The sequence below is a fragment of the Marmota flaviventris genome, chromosome 11 (genome assembly GCF_047511675.1).
Source record: "Marmota flaviventris isolate mMarFla1 chromosome 11, mMarFla1.hap1, whole genome shotgun sequence".
Classification (NCBI taxonomy): Eukaryota; Metazoa; Chordata; class Mammalia; order Rodentia; family Sciuridae; genus Marmota; species Marmota flaviventris.
In genome coordinates this window covers 55024255-55045036 of record NC_092508.1, presented here as the reverse complement: position 1 = coordinate 55045036, position 20782 = coordinate 55024255, and the positions used below count along the sequence as shown (strand labels likewise).

At 36.2% G+C, this 20782-nt stretch overlaps 1 protein-coding gene across 1 annotated transcript in view; it reads right to left on the bottom strand.

Annotated features, from left to right (window-relative positions):
* The window catches only part of Pde11a (phosphodiesterase 11A), a 369570-nt gene that overhangs the window by 143185 nt on the left and 205603 nt on the right, over positions 1–20782 (bottom strand). Inside the window, exons 7-9 of the mRNA XM_027946092.3 lie at positions 17985–18060; positions 15343–15410; positions 13961–14053 (exon numbers count right to left, since the gene is read on the bottom strand). Coding sequence (XP_027801893.2) covers positions 13961–14053; positions 15343–15410; positions 17985–18060 — 237 coding nt within the window. The remainder of the gene's footprint in view (positions 1–13960; positions 14054–15342; positions 15411–17984; positions 18061–20782) is intronic.

Below are 20782 nucleotides of genomic sequence, written 5' to 3'. Positions count from 1 at the left end.
ATACAAAGCCAGTGTAATATGAAGTGGGAAATGAGGGAAGAGATGTAGGTAACTCTCATCTCTTTGTAAGCAGTTTGTAGACTGGTTGGATCCAGGTGTGATTTACCGACCTTTGAAAGCCGCGTTCCCTTATTGCCTTTGTATCAAGGCACTATCAAGATTCTGGCCATTCTACCCAAAATGAATACCAGTTTCTTACTTGGCCAACTGTAAGCCTGGGTTTTACAAGCCAGTGATTACAAGAAAAGCCAGCAAGCTAAAGCAGTGCTATCTCACTGTGGAATAATCAACCTGACCCAACTTAGATTCAGCACTTGTTTTGGATAAGACTAAACTGAGGATCGAGTTGCTGGAGTTCAGCTCAGAATCTGGCTTATCCTAGAATCTGTATTATAACCCCAAAGCATTAAGGTTGACAGGAACAATTCCTTACTGATAAGTTAGTAATTTTCAGTGAAGTAAAGAAGAGGAGTATTGTCATTTCTGAGGGTGTTTTATTCAACTAGTTTTTGAATCAATGATCTATTCTTCATTATTTGTCCCTCAATCTTACAAGCCAGAAGCACCTTGCTGCTTTTCCCACTTCCATCGTGGCCAGCCAAGGAACAATGGCAAATGCCAGTTTCCAAAGACACATGTAGCATAGTCTGCACAGCACTACCCTTTGAAATCCACAAACCTGATTTGAATGTGCCTCTGCTACTTGCTGTGCAGTAATAGCCCCCAACCCCTCAGCAAGTTTCTACACCTGCTGAGCCTTTGTCTGTTCATTTGTCAAGTGGGAAAAATACCGTCCACTCCATGCTGTTTTAGTGAAAGTTCAATGAGATATATGTAAAGTGCATAACATAGTGCCTGACATATGCTAAGCGTTTAATAGATGTAGCATTTTGAAAGCACTAAAAAATAACGTCATAAAACTGAAGAAAGAAGAGCATAAACCAATGAAAGAAATATTTTCAAATAAGTGCATCCAAATAATAGTTCCTTCTTAGGGTAACCATGGGGACTATGTTAACTTACTCCAAACATTCTGGTATGTTTGGGAACTCTGTCCAGGATCCTGAATATTCCTTAGACCATGGCAGTGGTGACAAATCCTTTGAAGATGGATTTGACTTTGGAAAATTATCAAATATAATTTAATAAGAAATAAAGTAAAAACATGCTCAACATTTTGTTAAAAAAACCAAAATATAATTGCAAAATACTGAGATTAATCTATTCTCTGTAGATGCCAGGATGTTCTGTCTAAAATGTCAAACTAACTATGTTTCTTTTTTGGTGAAAACTGCTCAATCATTTGAATACAGTTCAAATTCCTTGCTACCTCAGTCTTTCCTACTTCCTCTCATGACTTTCCTTTTGCCTGGAGCACGCCTGTTGATCTTTCAAATTGTATAGCTCACTGCTGTTTGTCACTCAGCAGTTACCCTGTCTGCAAAGCAGTTATGAGGCACTCTCTGAATTACTTGCCCCTCCTTCATGCTTCCCCTGACATTGTACCTACCTCTTTCCTGGAACTCATCACACTGTGATCACACTTTCTCTTGCCTCTATCGTCATCTAGACTGAAATTACATAAGTACCATACCACATCTTATGAAATTTCCATAGTGTCTACCATGTTGTTTTGGTGAGGGTTGAGTTCTTGGCACATAGTACGTGATTCATTTGATATATTATTCATTTCTTAAAAATCTCATGAATACCATTAAAGTGTCTCAGATACTTAAATTATGGTAGGATTATTAAAAAATGCAAAGAAATTTCCTGTTGACTATTTGCAGAGAAATGCCACTTGTTCGTATTCATAAATTCTTTTTGTTGTTGTTATTAAGAAATGACTTTACTGGATTCTGGTATATAATAGTATCTAATAAAGAAAGTAGTAGTGGATTATAACCCAAATCATAAAATAAATATCTATGAGTATATAAATAAGTGGAGTTGAATGGAAAAGAAAGAGAGAGAGAGAGAGAGAGATAGAGATAGTCAGGCAAATAAGACCAGACAAAAATATCCTGTATAAAGATATTCTAAATAATTTGTGTATCTTCTCCCCCCTCAAAGAAATAGACCACAACTTCCAACTCTCTAAGTGTAGCTTTGCATAAGCAATATCCTTCCAAATAGTATGGAATGGAAATTGGGTAAAAGAGTAAATTCACAGTGGAGAAACTTGACAGACTCCCTTCGACAAGGTTAACAACAACTATGATAAGTCATTTTGATAGAATGTACTCTTGATATGATGTGATGCTAAAGGCACTTTATCTCTGTGACCTTCTTCACCAAAATCCACAATCACAGTCAAATCATGAGAAAACATCAAGCAAAGTCTATTAGAGAGTCATGCTACAAAGCATCTGACCAGCACTTCTCAAAACTGTCAAGGCCTTCAAGAAAGGAAAATATGAAAAATTGTTACAACCAAGATAAGCCTAAGGAGACACAATGTCTAAATGTAGTAGGGCGTCATGGATGGGATCCTGGGACAGAAAAGGGATATTAGGTAAAGCTAACGAAATCTGAATAAAGTATGGACTTTAGTCAACAATAAGATAGCAATATTTGTTCATTAATTAAAATAAATATACTATACTGATGTAAAATATTAAGAACAGGGCAAATTGGGTATGGGGTATATGGGAACTCTGTACTATCTTTCTAATTTCTTTGTAAATCTAAACTGTCTTAAAAATAGAGCATATTTTTAAAAAATTATATCTGGCTCAATGTTGATACTTCCATAAAATATCTAAATGAAAACCCAAAAACCACCACTAAAACTAATAAACCACTAGTAGAATCTAAGAAGAATTTTTGCCATTTATAAGATAGATGCAGCTTAATTGAGAAAAACAACTAGTGGCTTAACCATGCTTCGCTACCTGAAATGAAGCAGATCCCCAGCCTGAAAGCCATGACAGTGCTGTTCCTAAGGCAATCCCAGGAGGGCGCTGTTCCTTTTTTTGCTGTCAGGTTGTAGCCCAGGATCTGTACTAACCAGAAAATTAATCCATTCAACTTCTGAAGAATGGCAGCTATTTTTTAAGTATTAGCATTCGTATGTGTGTTGGGGGGGGAGTCATTGTAAATAAAGTACTGTATGATGGTGGGAATGGGGAGACATTAAAAGTTATTATTATTGACATTTTTATGAGCACTGTGCTAAAAATTTATTTGAATTATTTCATTTCATCCTCATCACAATCTTACAGGGTTGGAAAGTAAGGACAACAAAGCACAGATAATTTATTAGATTTTCCCTTAAATACACAGGTAGAAAGTGTCAGAGCTAGAATTAAAATCCTAATCATCTGATTTTCGAGTTCATACACTGTATTTCATAGAATATCCTAGCAGCAGTATATGCTCAGGATTGAGATTCTTGTTGTACTTTATAATTGTGATCTTGTATGTGATGCATTCAATAAACACTTCTTGCATGTGTCCTTTGGCCAGGTTCTGTGCTGGCACGAGGACACCATGGTGAGCCAGTTACACACGCACAACCCTGTATGTAAGGGATCTAAAATCTACCAGAATCCAAATGGAAGAATACACCATTCAGCCCTGAAGAACTACACTGGGTCTATGATTTGCTCTTTTGTTTATATAGCCAAGGGGATGCTCTAGGACATGAACGGACAGTGAGAGAAACTCAGGACCATCCAAAAGCCTTGCTAGTTGGTAAACTCTGCATTCTGAAACTGCAAGAGGGTGCACCTCTGATAATTATTTCATATACATTCTATTGCCTCTCAGAAATTTATGCTTAGTATCTTCATAAGTATAAGAAGGAAGATCCTCATTAAAACTAGAGCAGAAAACCATACAGGCAAATAGGTTTGGATGAAATTTATAAAACAAACAACAAAAAAAAAATGAGGAAATGAAACTCAGCTGTCACTTTCTGGAGGAGGTTCTTCTGAATGTGCCCACAGTAACCCCCTGTTTCCAGTCACACTTTATTAAAAAACATCCTGCTTCATTTTCTTTATGACACAATATCATGAATTCATTTTGTTAATTTATTTGTTTTCTTATCTACCACCTGTCTTCTACTGGAATATGAAGTTCATAAGAATATTATTTGTTTTTCCTCTGCTGAATCTTCAGCACCTAGAACAGTGTCTACCACAAATTAAGTGAAATAAACTAGTCACAAAAGAACAAATGGATTCCACTTATATGAGTTATTTGGAGTACTCGGATTCATAGCCAAAGTGACATCATGGTACATCATTTCCCCAAGGGAGAGGGAGATACTATTTAATGGGTACAACCTCTGGTTAGAAGATGAATAAAATCTGGAACTGGAGGTGAGAGACAAAATAAAGTGGCATTCCGTTGGTATCCTGTGAATCCAGATCATAGGACAAAAATCTCTCCTTGGAGCTTAGGAAACACCTTCTGGGAGAATCATCTGTCTTCCCTTACTTTTAGAAAGTAGATTGGTTCTGAAACAATTAATAATGTGAGGAGAGAGCCTACAGATTTGGAGAAAATCTTCACCACATGCACCTCCAATAAAGCATTAATCTCCAAGATATATAAAGAACTCAAAAAACTTAACACCAAAAAAAAAAAAAAAAAAAAACACAACAACTAAATAACCCAATCAGGAAATGGGCTAAAGAACTAAACAGACACTTCACACAAGAAGAAATACAACTGATCAACAAATATATGAAAAAGTGTTCAACATCTCTAGCAATTAGAGAAATACAAATCAAAACTACTCTAAGATTTCATCTCATTCCTGTCAAAATGGCAATCATCAAGAATATAGGCAACAATAAATGTTGCTGAGGATGTGGTGAAAAGGTACACTCATACATTGCTGGTAGGACTGCAAATTGGTGCAGCCCCTATGGAAAACAGTATGGAGATTCCTCAGAAACCTGGGAATGGAACCACCATTTGACCCAGTTATCTCATTCTTTGGCTTACACCCAAAGGACTTAAAACCAGCATACTATAGTGGCACAGCCACATCAATGTTTATAACAGCTCAATTTACAATAGCTAGACTATGGAAACAACATTGGTGTCACACAATAGATGAATGGATAAAGAAAATATGGTATATATACTCAATGGAATATTACTAAGCTTTAAAGAAGAGTGAAATTATGGCATTTACCATTAAATGGTTGAAGTTGGAGAATATCATAGTAAGCGAAATAAGCCAATCCCACAAAACCAAAGGCTGAATGTTTTTTCTAATATGCGGATGCTAATTCACAATAAGGTAAGGGGCACTAGGGAAGAATAGTATTACCTTAGATTAAGTAGAGGGAAGTGACGGGAGGAGAGGGGAGGGGATATGCATATAGGAAAGATAGTAGAATGTATAGACATTATTACTGTATGTACATATGTGACTACATGACCAATATGATTCTGCAACATGTACAGTCAGAAAAATAAGAAATTATATCTCATCTACGTATGATATATCAAAGTGCAAAAATGCATTCTACTGTCATGTATAACTAATTAAAAAAAAAGAAAGAAAGAAAGTAGATTGGTTCCTTAATCCTCATCTAAGGAAATACACCATTGGACATGGCATCCAGGAAGAGGTCCTTACTGCCAACCCCCCTCAATCCCCCAAAGCAACTCTGTACTCATGGCTTGTTAGAGGGGAAGAAAACACAGAGGAGATTGGCCAACAAGACTACCACTAAAAATAGCTGCCATCTCCTCCTTCTTTGCCCAAGCTCTTCCATTTCAGAATACTGTCATGGCAGACCAAAATGACTGTGGCAGCATGCATTCATTTATTAAATACACTTTTACCAAGTACCAATTATGTAAAAGGCACTGAGAGGAAGCTAAGATATGATCACATGCTTCAGGGCACATATATTCTAGCAGAGGAAAACATAGACTCAAAATATAGGGCAAAGACAGACATGGCCATGGGATTGGAAGGTTTATAGAGAAGACTACATTGAAATAAAGCTTCAAATGATGGAATACTTTTGAGTGGAGGAGGCAAAAATGGAATAGAGAAAAACAAGAGTGGAAAGGATATTACAGATCAGATGGCAGAGAAGCAGGTGGCTGATTTGAAGACTATGAAGAATTTGAGCTTAACTAGCATACAATTCTCTGAGAAGAGCAATGAGAGCCAAGGGCAGGAAAGTAGTTTGGTATGAGATTTCTAAGGGCCCCAAAGGTGAGGACATTTGTACTTTGATAGGTGATGGGGGAGTAATTTAAGGTCAATGAGTGGGTGAGTGATGCAGTCTGAAATCTGTTCTGGGAAGAGCAAGTAGAAGACTGTTGCAATTGTCCAGTCAAGAGGTAATGAAGCCCTTAGGAAGGATGGTTGCTGTGGCAATTGTAAAGGAGGAAATAGATGAGACAGGCTTTGGGGAGGTAGAATAAATGGGGTTTGGCTTCTGATTACATATACCTTTTTCTCACCCTCTGTTTGCCCCTCATTTCTTCTCTCTTATCATAAAGCTGTATGAGGTGTCCCTTAACACACAGACTTATATTTACCGGAAAGTTTCTCATCAGTATTAAGTAAGGCTTCATTTGCAATAACCGTGAAAGACACCCCAAAGTACAATCTGTGATGCTCACAGTGAAGAAGTAATATTCTATATCCACATTCATATTGTATTCTCTCTCTCTATTCTGACTTTTTAAGTAAAATTTCCCCCTTTCTTAGGATTTGACTCTCAGTGCATGAATAGATATTTTTTTTTTAAAGAGAGAGAGAGAGAGAGAGAGAGAGAGAGAATTCTTTTTAGTTTTGGGCGGACACAACATCTTTGTATGTGGTGCTGAGGATCGAACCCGGGCTGCACGCATGCCAGGCGAGCGCGCTACCGCTTGAGCCACATCTCCAGCCCCTGAATAGATATTAATACAGATAATATTGGCTACTCATTTAGCATGGAAATCAAACTCATAAAATTAAAGTTAGGAAAAATTATTGGAAAATTTTCTCTTTGTTTCATGATTCAGCTTTAGGAGCTGAGAAAGAAAAGAAATGTCGTTCAAAAGAATTTAACAATAAAATTTGGGAGACTGAGGCAGTCACAAGTTTGAGGTTAGTCCCATACATGAAATGACTTAGTACTTTCATATAATCTATGCTCTGTCTAAATCATCTCTAGATTATTTATAATACCTAATATTTAATGTAGATGGTTTATAAACAGCTATTACACTGCATTGTTCATAGAAGAATAACATGTTTAGTATAGACATAATTTGTTTTTTAATATTTTCCATTTGTAGTTGATATGCAGATGTAGAATGCAAGGACTCTCTATGGACTTTCCCAGCATTATTTATTTAAATGTTTAAAATGCCCTTCTTATGCCCATTTAACATACCCAAGAGTGAGAACTTTCATAGTTTGCCCAAGGTCAATAGCTACTGAATCAGGATTTAATCAAAACTAGACAGATCAGACTAATGCTAAAATCAACACTTTAAGTCTTCAACCTACACTGCTTTTTGCTTGGATAAGAGTCAATAGACTACTTCTGCCAGAGATATTGATGCAAAGCAAGACCTAGATTAAAAGTGTATTTAAAATGATGAAGTTCTGGGTTTTTTTTCCCCCAGATCAATGAAACAAAGTAACATATAAAGAAATGTACTTTAATATATATGAATCTGTTAATTTAGTAGGGCATTTCAAATCAATAAGGAAAGCAGCCAGTACTAAATAAATACATGGAAATCCGTGGCTGTTTGGGAGAAAAATAAAATACAAGACATGTATTTTGTTAAAAAGATGAGTAAACCTACTTCCAGGGAGCCCTGAGCATCAGAGATTATACTCAACCCACTTGGGGTGAGTCTTCCCAGAAAATTTATCTGGAGAATATTTACTTTCAGAGGATGCCACATTTTTATCAAAAATGCCTTGGGGAAAGGATGTTTAAAAGAAGCAAATAGTGTTGTGCTGCCTCTCCAGAGTTTCCTGAATATTCAGAGAGAGGCACTGCCATGAGGCACTGGCCAGGCCAGGGATGCACTTGCTCTCTTTCTGGAAGGAAAGGCCTCTAGGACAGGTACTGTCACTGGGGGCCACAGGAAGGATTATTTCCCTCCACTCTTATTGCTAGAGGAGAAATGATTGGGTTGAAAAACAAGAGAATGTAAAAAGATTGGGGGAATGAGAGAACTGCATTTAAATGTTGCTTTTCTTGGGATAAGATCAAGAGGATAAAGACCAAAGAAAATTTGTAAAAATGAGACAATAGAAGAAGATGAACCTGGCCAGAGAGATGGAATCTTCTCTTAGGTGCAGTGGAAAAGGTAAAAGGGCTAGCCCAGGTCCTTGGGGAGAAGGGATGGAGAGGTCATAAGGATGGCATGGCATTTGGTTTTGTCTCTCCTGGCTTTCTTTCTTTCTCTTGGCTTTATTATTTATTTTGCTTTTTTCTATTTGGCTGGCTCATTTGTATTCTTATAAAAAGTAGCTCAAATCCTTTATGGGACTAGGTCAATCATACATAAATATAAATACATACTTTAACAGAAATATTTGCAAAAATACTATATTTATTCATATTCATGTATAATATTTATAATTACCTAAATGTAAAACATATATTCATCTGGAAGTTAATATACACTATAGTATATGAAAATTTCTTTCCTGCATTAGGATTTAGTAGCTCTAATGAGTAGTTTTTTTTTTCTTTGTAAAAACCTAAGGATAAATGTTTTTCATACATTTGTTAATTAATTGTATTTCTTCTTCACTAAAGTGTCTATTTAGTTCCTTAGCCCACTTATTGATTGGGTTATTTATTTATTGGTGTTAAGTTTTTTGAGTTCTTTATATATCCTGGAGATTAGTGTCCTATCTTGTTGTAGAGTAGGTTAGCATGAGTGACTCCATCTTAAAAATAGCATCCATTTTAGCTCCTGATGATTCTAAGCTGCCCCAAAAGCCTTGTCAGTTACAAATGATCATAGAAAATCCCATAGGAAGTACTGAATGTACCCAGAATGAGGATGTGGAATAAGGATATGGTTGTATGCACTGCCTCATATGCATTGTCTCACTAACGGCTCAATTTAGCTTCTGTACACTGCTTGCTTGCAGTCCCACCAACCCAGATGTGGTTTTTGCCTTTAAAACCCTGAAATGCTCAAACTCTCGGGGCTGTTCCCTATGGAGACAGTTATGCTCCTGCAGGGAGCAGTCACAGTCCAGCTAACAAAGACTCTCCAATTCAGACAAAGTTGAGACTTGGTGTGTTTTCTGAGTGGTCTGCCCCATAACAATCTGAGGCGGGTGTGGTAAAGATTTTTCTCATTCTGCAGGCTCTCTCTTCACATTATTGATTGATTCATTTGCTGAGAAGAAACATTTTAGATAGAATCCTCCCATTGATTGATTCTTAATTTTACTTCTTATGTTTTTAGGAGTCTTGTTAAGGAAGTCAGGTCCTAAGCTGACAGGATGAAGATTTGGACCTACTTTTTCTTCTATTAGGCACAACGTCTCTGTTCTAGTGCCTAAATCTTTGATCCATTTGAATTGAGTTTCGTGCAGGGTGAGAGACAGTGGTTTGATTTCACTTTGCTACATATGGATTTCCAGTTTTCCTAGCACCATTTGTTGAATAAGTTATGATTTCTCCGATGTATGATTTTGGCACCTTTGCCTAGTATGAGGTAACTGTATTTATATAGGTTTTTCTCTGTCTTCTACTTTGTATCATTGGTCTACATGTCTATTTTGGTGCCAATACCATGCTGTTTTTGTGATTACACTACTGGTGTGACTCTGTGACACTTCACAGAAGAAGATATATAATCAATCAACAAACATATGGAAAAATGTCCATCATCTCTAGCAATTAGAGAATGTGAATCAAAAATACTCTAAGATTTCATCTCACTGCAGTCATAATGGCAATTATCAAGAATACAAGCAATAGTAAATGTTGGTGAGGATATGGTGAAAAAGGTGCATTCGTTAATTTCTGGTGGGACTGCAAATTGGTGCAACCACTTTGGAAAACCAGTATAGAGATTCCTCAGAAAACTGGGAATGGAAAAACCATTTAACCCAGCTATCCCACTCCTTGGTTTATACCCAAAAGACTTAAAATCAGCATACTACAGTGATGCAGCCTGTAGTTGATGTTTATAGGCTCAATTCACAATGGCTAAACTATGGAACCAACCAAGATGCCCTTCAACCGATGAATGGATAAAGAAAATGTGGCATGTATACACAATGGGATATTACTCAGCCTTAAAGAAAAATGAAATTATGGCATTTGCAGGTAAATGGATGAAACAAGAGAACATCATGCTGAGTGAAATAAGTCAGTCCCCAATATCTAAAGGCCAAATGTTTTCTCTGATAAGCAAATGCTGATCCATAGTGGGGGGTGGGTAGGGAAAAATCAAGGAACTTTGGATTATGCAGAGGGGAGTGATAAGAGGGGTGGGTCTGTGGGGATGGGAAGGACTGTAGAATGAGACAGACATGTTTACCCTGTATATATTTTTGATTACACTACTGGGTGTGACTCTGCACCATGTACAGCCAGAGGAATGAGAAGTTGTGTTCCATTTGTGTACAGTGTGTCAAAATGCATTCTACTGGCATGTATAACTAATTAGAACAAATTAAAAAAAAATAGAAGGGAGACCAATAGAATAGAAGAGGGGAATCAGGGGAAGGAGGGGAGGTAAAGGGGAGGGACTTGGGAATGAAATTGATGAAAGTATACGGTTTTATTGGGTGCATGTATGAATATATTATAACAAATCCCACTGTTACATATAATTATAATGCATCAATAAAAAGGGAGAAAATAAAATAAAAACTAAAAAGAAAAAAAGAGGATCTTAGGTAAGAAATTCTTCCGGATACTCTTGCATATGGATTCTGAGGCCAGAGAGTAGAGTGGATGTAACCTGATCACTAGAGTTAAAAATCTGACTTCCAGTGGGGTGATAGTTGCTCAAGGATGGGAGGGAGAAAACCAAATGGAAGCTCTGGGAATCCACTGATGACACTGGCATAAAATAAAGCCTGCAGAACATTTTAGTTATTGGTATGGTTTGGATGTGAGGTGTCCCCCACAAGCTCACATGTGAGACAATGCAAGAAGGTTCAGAGGAGAAATGATTGGGTTGTAAGAGTCTTAACCCAATCAGTGAATTAATCCCCTGATGGGGATTAACTGAGTGGTAAGTGAAGTCATAGGGTGTGGCTGGAGCAGGTGGGAATTGGGGGCATGGCTTTGGGGTATATATTTGTATCTGGTAAGTAGAGACCTCTTTCTCTGCTTTCTGATCATCATGTGAGCTGCTTCCCTCTACCACACTTGTCTGGTATGATGTTAAGCCTCACCTGGAGCCCCTGGGGGATGGAGCTGGCTGAATATGGACTGAGACCTCTGAAACCATGAGCCCTTAAATAAAATTTTCCTCCTCTACACTTGTGCTGGTCAGGTATTTTAGTCACAGTGGCAAAATAGCTGACTAAAACAGTCAACATATATAAGTCAACTTCTTGAAAGGATGAGATTGTCAAAAGGCTCAGTTGATCCAGAAATTTGACAGTGTCAGTAATCATCTTTATGTCTAAGAAAAGAAGGTATCTGAGTTATACAAGCAGGAGGGTATTCACTGCGAACCCAAATAAGCACTTCATGAGACTGTGGCTTAGGATGGTGGATAAATTTGTAGGTTCTAGGTATCTGTGAGATACTAGGTATACTCCTTGAGGTCAGAGGGGAGTTGGAAATTATGACATCAAAAGTGGAATTTTTCACTGAATCTCTCATCTTGGGTTAGGTGGCCATTCATGTTTCAACAGCTATTCTAGTCCCTTCCCAATGGGAAGGAAATAAACTAGGAAGTTATATGAGGAGTGAGATTATGGGGATACATGAGTTGTTCTCTGACTATGCTAATGAAGCCATCTCACAGTGAAATAGGTTTTAGTGGGGACTAGTGTATGGAATGGCCTAATTGCATGTTCTTTTCATAGAATGTTCTTCCTATAGTGTCATGAAATAAGAAACAATGGGTGAGGCAGAATTTGATGACAGTGAAGGGGGGGCACAACTCAACATTTGCTGTTTAAAATTCCTATTCTTTGCTCTTTTCCCAAATCCATGGTGATTTTTCAGTAATAAATATACTACTACAATTTAAAATATAACGCTTATTATTGTTGCTGTAATTCACTGACTGCTCATGAGAACCTTTGCATGCATCTTATCATTTAATCTCAAACTGAGCAAAATAACAGAGCCACAATTTGAAAAAAAAAAGTTGTATACACAGATCTTAATACTCCACTAGTGATTCTTACCTGTGGGTTGCATGTTTACAGTCTGCCCATTTATTAATCCATCATGTACTACTTCTAGTCCTTACTGTAAACATGCCATATATTAACAGAGCAAAGCTACCTCAGGGGAACAAAAACAACAACAAAATTCCTTACATCACACTTCCCTTCAGCCTTCTTTCCCTCCTTTCCTCCAGTCAAAAACTACTCAGTAAATCCCTTCTCTGTGCTAAGCACTCTGCTATGCACTGCAAATAAAAGCACAAAAGATAAAAATCTCCGCCTCCAGAATTCACAGTCTGGCCAGAAGAAAAAAAGCATATAGGTAGGTTAGATAACTATAATTTTATGTCTTTTAAATCTCAAGCCAGAGTCCTGTAGGTAGCATCAATTTGTCTACTTACACTTCCTTGGTTTTGTCTTTCTACCAAATTGCAGAATATTTTGAAGACTGCAGTGTCTTATATCATATTGTTCTGAGTGCTGTTATCTTGGCACTGACATTTTATCTGCCCTACTTAATAAGTATTTCATATATAAAAACAAAATCTTCAGTACTATCTACAGAGTAATGCTGGAAAAAAAATAGATCTTGAATCAAAATAAGCTCCTGAGGGCTTGGGGTTGTGGCTCAGCAGTAGAGTGCTTGCCTAGCACGTGCGAGGCCCTGGGTTCAATCCTCAGCACCACATTAAAAAAATAAAGGTATTGTGTCCAACTACAACTAAAAAATAAATATTAAACAAACAAACAAGCACCTGAGATTCATATGAGAACTTTTTTTTTTCTTTCTTTCTTGGGGATTAAACCTTACAGTGCTCTACCATTGAGCTACCTTCCCAGTCCTTTTTATATTTTTAAAAATGTTTTTAAAATAATTCTTTTTTTTTCTTTATTTTGTTTATTTATTTATATGCAGTGCTGAGAATCAAACCCAGTGTCTCACACATGCTAGGCAAGGGCTCTACCCCTGAGCCACAATTTGAGACAGGGAGGGTCTTGCTAAGTTTCTGAGGCTGGCTTTGAACTTTCAATGCTCCTACCTCAGGCTCCCAAATTGCTGGGATTATATATATGCCACTGTGCCTGGCAAGAACTGTTCTTTTAGCCCTTAACAGTCTGAGAGGACATTCAGTGTTGGCACGGGGGACAGGTTGGTATTCTCAGTGGGATGTGTATGTACTTGGAGAGAAGAAGTAGTGGGATAATGAGATGAGCATCTGGGTCACACATCTTCAGAATGAAGTTTTTCTCCTTTGATAAGAAGAGCTATGGCTTTTCAGAATATCAATATATATTCAAGTATAAATTCATAATACATTTTAAATACTAACAAATTATTTTTGGATTATTACTTTTAAAAATCTAATACTTACAATCTATATCTGAGCATAGGATGTATATGGATAGGCTTCAAGGAATCTGTGAACTCCCTGGAATTATACATAATATTGTGCACATATGTGTATTCTCTAGAGAGAGTCTCTAGCTTCCATCAAATTTGAACCCATGACCCCAAAATTATTAAGATCCAATGAATAAATAATTTAAAATGAAGAAAGTAAGTACCATAACAAGAACAATTTTTTCTTCATAAAATTAGAGCATTTTAGCTGATGATTTTGATGTAATTATTGTACTTACATCAAGAGCCACAGACTGCTTGGCCCAGGACTTCTTCACTTGATCATACATAATGGTGTTATTGATGCCAAGGCCACAAAAGATAACAAAAGCCTAGAAAAGGGAAAGCCCAGTAATTAAAATTGTAATAAATCATAGGAAAAACCTAATATTAAAGTAGGCAGTCATCAGGGATGAGTCTGAATATATAATTTTATTGTACACAAAGGTGGGCCTTGGGGAAATATTCAGATTAAACTTCTTAATTACTATTGTCACATAAGACTTTGTAGCTCACATTGCACATGAGAAAAAATCAATTTGTCTGGCACAGTGGTGCATGCCTGTGATACCAGAGACTTGGGAAGCTGAGGCAGAAGGGTCACAAGTTCGAATTCGGCTGGAGCAACTTTGCAAAACCCTTAGCAATTTAGCAAGACCCTGTCTCAAAATAAAAAGGGCTGAGAAGGTAGATCAATGGTAAAGTATCCCTGGGTTCAATCTTCAGTATCAGAAAAAATAAAATAAAATTTAATATTATGAAGAAATTATTTCATAATATTTTATAACATACAGTATTTTAAAATGTGTTTTTGTTGTTGTAGTTGTGATTGTGGTTGTTGCTTGTGGTGATGGTGACAGATTTCACAGCCTCACATGTACTAGGTAAGTTTTCTATGACTGAGCTATACCCCTAATCCAATTTAAATTTTTAAAATTTTGAGACAGGGTTTTGCTAAATTGCTCCAGTTGCCCTCAAACTTGTAGTCCTCCTGCCTCAGCCTCTGGAATAACTGGAGGTATGTACCACCACATCTCGCTAAATGTGTTATTAACTTATTTAAGTCGGGAACTGATTTTAGAAATTACATTGTATTTAACCCAAAGCAACCTCTTTCTGTAGCTAGGCCATAAAATATTTTGGTAAAGAAACTAAATGACGATAAGGTTAATGTTAGGGGAAAAGAGGATTGATTTGGAACCAGTTAATAAAGAAACTGTGAGGTGCCTTTGACTATGAGAAGTAATGACGGGGTTTTCATGGTAGCTACTGGAACAGGCCACAGGAAGCCCATTTGAGGCCACCCTCTCCAGCTAGAGGACTGGAGTGAATGGAAACTTGTAAAGGAAAGGAAAGCGAGGACAATGCACCTAGAAGAGTGGCCTAGGACTGTGAACACACAGGAACAAGACAAGGTTAAGACAATAGCTGTTTGGCGCAAAGGGGAGGAGATTCAAATCTTACCTATTCCTCTATTTTTAACTTTACCTTTAAATTTTGGCATGTCATTCAAATATAATAATGACTAATAATTATTCATCCTTACAAACATGAATACGCTATGACCAGGAGACTATCAGTGACTCTGCAATGATCCTGGTTTATACATTTATTTTCTTACCTCAAAAAGTCGTTGATCTGCATCATCAAAAGGTTTCCCATCAAGTCTATTCAACACTTGAGCCACCCCTGTGGGAAAAGTTTGGAGTATATCATCATTTTCAGTACACTGTGTCAGTATAACAGAGTAGGTCACAGCTGACTCTACTGTACTCAGTTTAAATTCTTATGCATCATGACTCTGATATAGCCAGCATATATCCATGTATCTACATATATACATACACAATTACATATATGTAACTGAGTGTATATGTGTGTATACATATACTTGTATACATACATATTTTCAATTACCTCAGTTTTTGAGAGAGGCAGTGTGACTTGGAGATTAAGAATGTAAGTTGTGAATTTAGATGGTCTCAGTTCAAATTTGAACTCCACTAATAGCCAGGTGACCCTGACTAAGTTACCTGACATTTTAGCACTGAAATTCCTTGTGCACAAAATGGGAATTAAAAAGTTAACTATCTTAGAGAGTTGTGAAGATTAAAGGGGATAATTTTTAAAGATTTGTTATGTATGTTAAGAAATGTACATGTACATTGTACATGTAGATAGTAAAAAGGTTACTATAGCAAAATAAACACATCCATCAACCCACATAGACATCCATTTTGGTTTTGGTTTTTGTGGCAAAAGCAGCTAAAATCTACTCATTTATCATGGATCCTGAATACAGTACAATTTCATTACCCATAACCCTTGTATTATGCATTCCATCTTTGCACTTTTTCATCCTACGTGTCTGCTGCTTTCTGTCCTCTGACTCACATCTCCCCACACTCCTCTCCCTTTACCACTGGTAACTACTGTTTTATTTTCTAGATAGAATAAAGTTTAAATGCTTGTAAAGCACTTAGAATACTGCTCCATATGGAGTAAATATTCAGGAAACCATGGGAATTATTATAAGCAGTGGAAATAAATAGGATACAGTTCACCTTCAAAACAAAGTTTGTCCTGCTGCCTGCAACCAGTGGTTCACGTGGTTCTAACAAACTTTATTTAGGAGTCCTTCCACCTTCCAAAATTCATTTTTAGATGTTTCAGGATATGACTTTCAAAGCACAGTAGTCTAACCGGCAAAATTCAACACTCTTGAAAAACACTAGCCTAAATCCCCATTTAGGATAAACAAACAAACAAAATTAACTACAATAGTGCAGTGTTACTTGTATCCATTTTCCCCAGTGCTGGGGATTGAACCCAAGGCCTTGAGTACACTGGGCAATAGTCTACCACTGAGCTACACCCCAGCCCTTTTTATTTTATTTCAAGACAGTGTCTCTCTCACTAAGTTGTTCAGGTTGGCTCTGAATTTGGGAGGCTCCTGCCTTAGCCTCCAGAGTGGCTGGGATTATAAGTGTGCACTGCTACGCCCAGCAACTTGCTTGTAGTTTTTAGAACACCAATTTCCCACCAAGGAGACAACTTATCAAATGCTAGAAAACATATATAATGAAACACAAAATTTTTAGCATGTAATAGACAAACAACAGTCCTAATTTTGAAGTAATGACAACAGATGCTGTTAGGATCGAAATGTAGGACTACATGTGAGACTGCCACCAAATCAAAAGACAACACATGCTGTTTCTTATGGATTTTCCCTTTTCCTTACATAAATATATTTAACTCTGTTCATCCCTCTTTGTCTTAGGGGCTCAGATTCCCATACTCTAGAATATTCTTTATGTTCAATAATGTATCAATTTCTGTGCAAGTTAAACAATCTAATTTAAAAAAAAAACTCTCAAAATTCAGGTCTGGAAAACACTACAGAATACTAAATCCTTTGCTACATAGAGTTTAACAGGCAATCTTAGGGAGAAACAGAGAGAGGCAAAGAGATACATTAAATACCAAACACACTATGTACCTTATGTCTCTTAGGGGGAAAGAATCACATTTTCATTGTGTTTGAATGATTTTAACTAATAGCTCCATCCTTCATGACTTCTTTAACTATGAACTCTTCTTGCCTGGGATTCTATATTAAGTTTGATATTCTCCAGATTGAAATTTTAAGGGGGGGTGGGGAATGATCAGAGCAGGAGAAAAAATTGGAAGTGACTTTTGCTTATAATTCCCTTATTCTAGGGGTCTGCATGGCCTATTTCAGAACCATCCAGGCAAAAAAGGATGCACATTCAGTATATGTCTAATACCATTATGTTCTCTGATTTGCATTTAGTATGTGTAAAAGCACAGTTATAAGCATGAAGAAACAGTGGGAAAATTTATACTAGGAGTTAGAAGGCCTGAGTTTTCATCCTGATCCTGCTACCAACTAACTTAGTGACCTGACTCAAGTCATTATGTTTCTTTCTCTCTCTCTGGGTTTCAATGTCTGAAAGGTAAGATAAAAGGGTCCTGTTAGTTGGCTTCTGAGATCCCTTTCTACTTCAAAATTTATTTGATTAATAAATATTTGAGCTTAATAAATATTTGTTCATGACCTGATTAATATCTATTCATTAGGAGTCTGTGCTTTCAAGATTGTTCAAGAGTATGAGACATAGCTTGATGAATTCTGAACATTAAAAGGGATAACATTTTTTTAAAATGGGTGTATTTAAAAGCAAATTTCTATTTTTTTATAAAAATAAAATAAATTATAACTATTTGGATAATACTTACCAATTATTTGGTGGTTGCTATTCCAAATAGGGACGCAGAGAACTGATCTTATGTGAAAACCAGATATCTGGTCAGCCTAGGATAAAAAAAAAAAAAGGTGCTTAATTAAAATTAAATATTAACCACAGATTAAAAGGTTATTTTTACACTCTGTGTGTGTATGTATGTATGTGTGTGTGTATATATGTATGTATGTATGTGTATATATATATATATATATATATATATATATATATATATATATATATATATATATTCCCCCCACAAGGCTGACCTCAAACTCAAAATCCTCCTGCCTCAGTCCTCCTAGTCGCTGGTATTACAGGCCTATGTAATAGCTTCTGGCTCCATTATCATCTATTTTTCTAAATGCATACACTCACTCACCTGTCCTTTTTATTTAACATGGCATGATGAATATCCTAGGGGAATTAAATCCAAACCAAATACCAATCAACAAAAACACCCAAACCGACATTACCTCTCCCAATCCCTGTAGCCATAGAGATCTGGGGTAAGACTATTGTGGTCATGACCATACCACTAGGCAAGAATCCTGGCAACCGATTCTGCTCTTAGTAATAAAGAATTTTAATTAAACCAGTGGTCAGTGTTCACTGGGATTGGGCACAACAAGAATGTTTGAGCCTAAAGTACTTTTAATAGTATGTTTGAACTGTTACCAAATTATTATGAATATTGTAAAATTATAAGAAAGAAGGAAGGAGAAAGAGACAATAAATGTAGGCATTCAGAGTTCTTTCTGTCAGAAGGTCAGGAGATGACAGATTGAAATTAGACAGATATCATAATCAGCATCAAATACCATTCAGGAGCTAGCTCCATTTACATTTAAAACAATGTTCCATATTTGAGTGGTAAGGAAGGAGCTCCTAAAACTGAAAGGATCTTGGTGAGTTGGTAGGACCTTTGCTTCCAGTGAGAAAGGTCAGTCAACCTGTCATCCTATTAGTATAGAAGGAAAGAGATGCCAAGGTTTTGGTTCATGGTTACTGAGATAAAAAGATATTTTTAAGCATTCATGGTAATGAATTACATATATTTTTAAAATATTTTACAAATTTGAAATTGGAAGTTAACTTACTCACTTAAATTTTATATTTGATGCATTTCTCTTTGGCTTTCCTTTTTTATAAATTAACGTTCTACATGTCTCCTATTTAATGTTCTACTGTCTCTCTGCAGTACCTACCACCTTTTTTATCAATTGAATGCTCCTATTGTTGATACCAATATGTTAGTTTCTCTTCAAAATTGTTTTTTTAGATTAATATGCACGTAGAAAGGTGCAAAACTCTTAAGTATACAGCTTCATAGATTTAAAAAAATAACCTCTGTGACCATTACTGGGATAGAGAAATAGAACATTACCACCAGCCCCTAAGCCACCTCCATGTCCCTTTTCTCCTCCCAAGACACAGTCAGTAAACTAGTGTGCTTGCATTAAACTTAGTATAAAAGGAATCAATGAATGTATATTCTTCTGTGTCTAGATTCTTTTACATAACATTATTTTTTAAGAATTATTAATTTCGGTTGTTTACATAATAGAATCATATTCCACTGAATGATTACAATGTAGGAACATTGAGTTGTTTGCAGTTTAATCACAAATAGTGTGATTATGAATATTCTTATACATACTTGATGCACATTTATATGAATTCATGTTGGGTATATATTTATAATAGAAATCACCAGGTTATACACATAATTGCCTTGATAGATATAATCAAGTTTTCCCAAGTGCCTGTACCAATATACTCTCCAACCAGAAGCATATGGAAGTTCCAGATGATTTGCATCATCAGCATTTGATATTGCCAGTGGGATTTTGTTTCATTTAGTTTTGTTAATTTTAACAATTCTGGGAGATGTGTAGTAGTATCTGATAGTAGAAGTACTATGAATCATCTCTGATGATGGCGGTAACTTTGTGTCCTGTTTCAGTTGTTTTCCTCAAATCATTATTAATAAATTGACTTTACCCTCTCAAAAGTATCATGGTTGAGAAAACAGATTGTGTTGTTTCCCTGCTTGTGAATAATCACATTGAGCAACTTTTAAATATTTATTGTTTACTTCAATATTCTCTTTCCTGAAGTATCTCTTTAAAATTTTAGCCCATTTTCCTATTGGGTAATCTGACTTTTAAAAACTGATTTGTAAAGGTTTTTCTATATGCCACATAGGAACTCCCTTGCCAGATGTAGGAATATGTATTATATAAATATAAATATAATCTCTTTCCCATGCTGCAGTTTGCTTTTTCAGTCTCTCGCCTTTGATTCAAAGGTTCCTAATATAATATAGCCCAGAATCTCATTCTTTTAATTTGTGGTTAGTGGGTTGTTATTATTATAATTTTTGGTATTGTTCAAGAAATGTTTCCCTATTCCTACATCATGGAGATATCCTTCTCTTATTTTCTTCCTAACATCTTTATTGCTTTAACTTTCATATTTAAATTTACAATCCAATTAAAAATTATTTTCATGTATAATGTGAGCTAAGAATCAGATTCTTTTTAAAAAAAAGTCAGCAACATTTTGAGAAAAAAATATAATCCCTCCCCACCACCCTGCAGTACCTACCACCTTTTTTATCAATTGAATGCCCATGTGTGCTTGGATCTGTTTCTGGACTCTCTTCTACTCCATTGATCCAGGTATCTACTCTTATGCCGATATCATGCTTCCTTAAATAATACAGTCTTACAATGACTCTTGGTATTTGGTAGTGTAAACCCTCAACTTTATCCTTCTTCTTCAAGATTT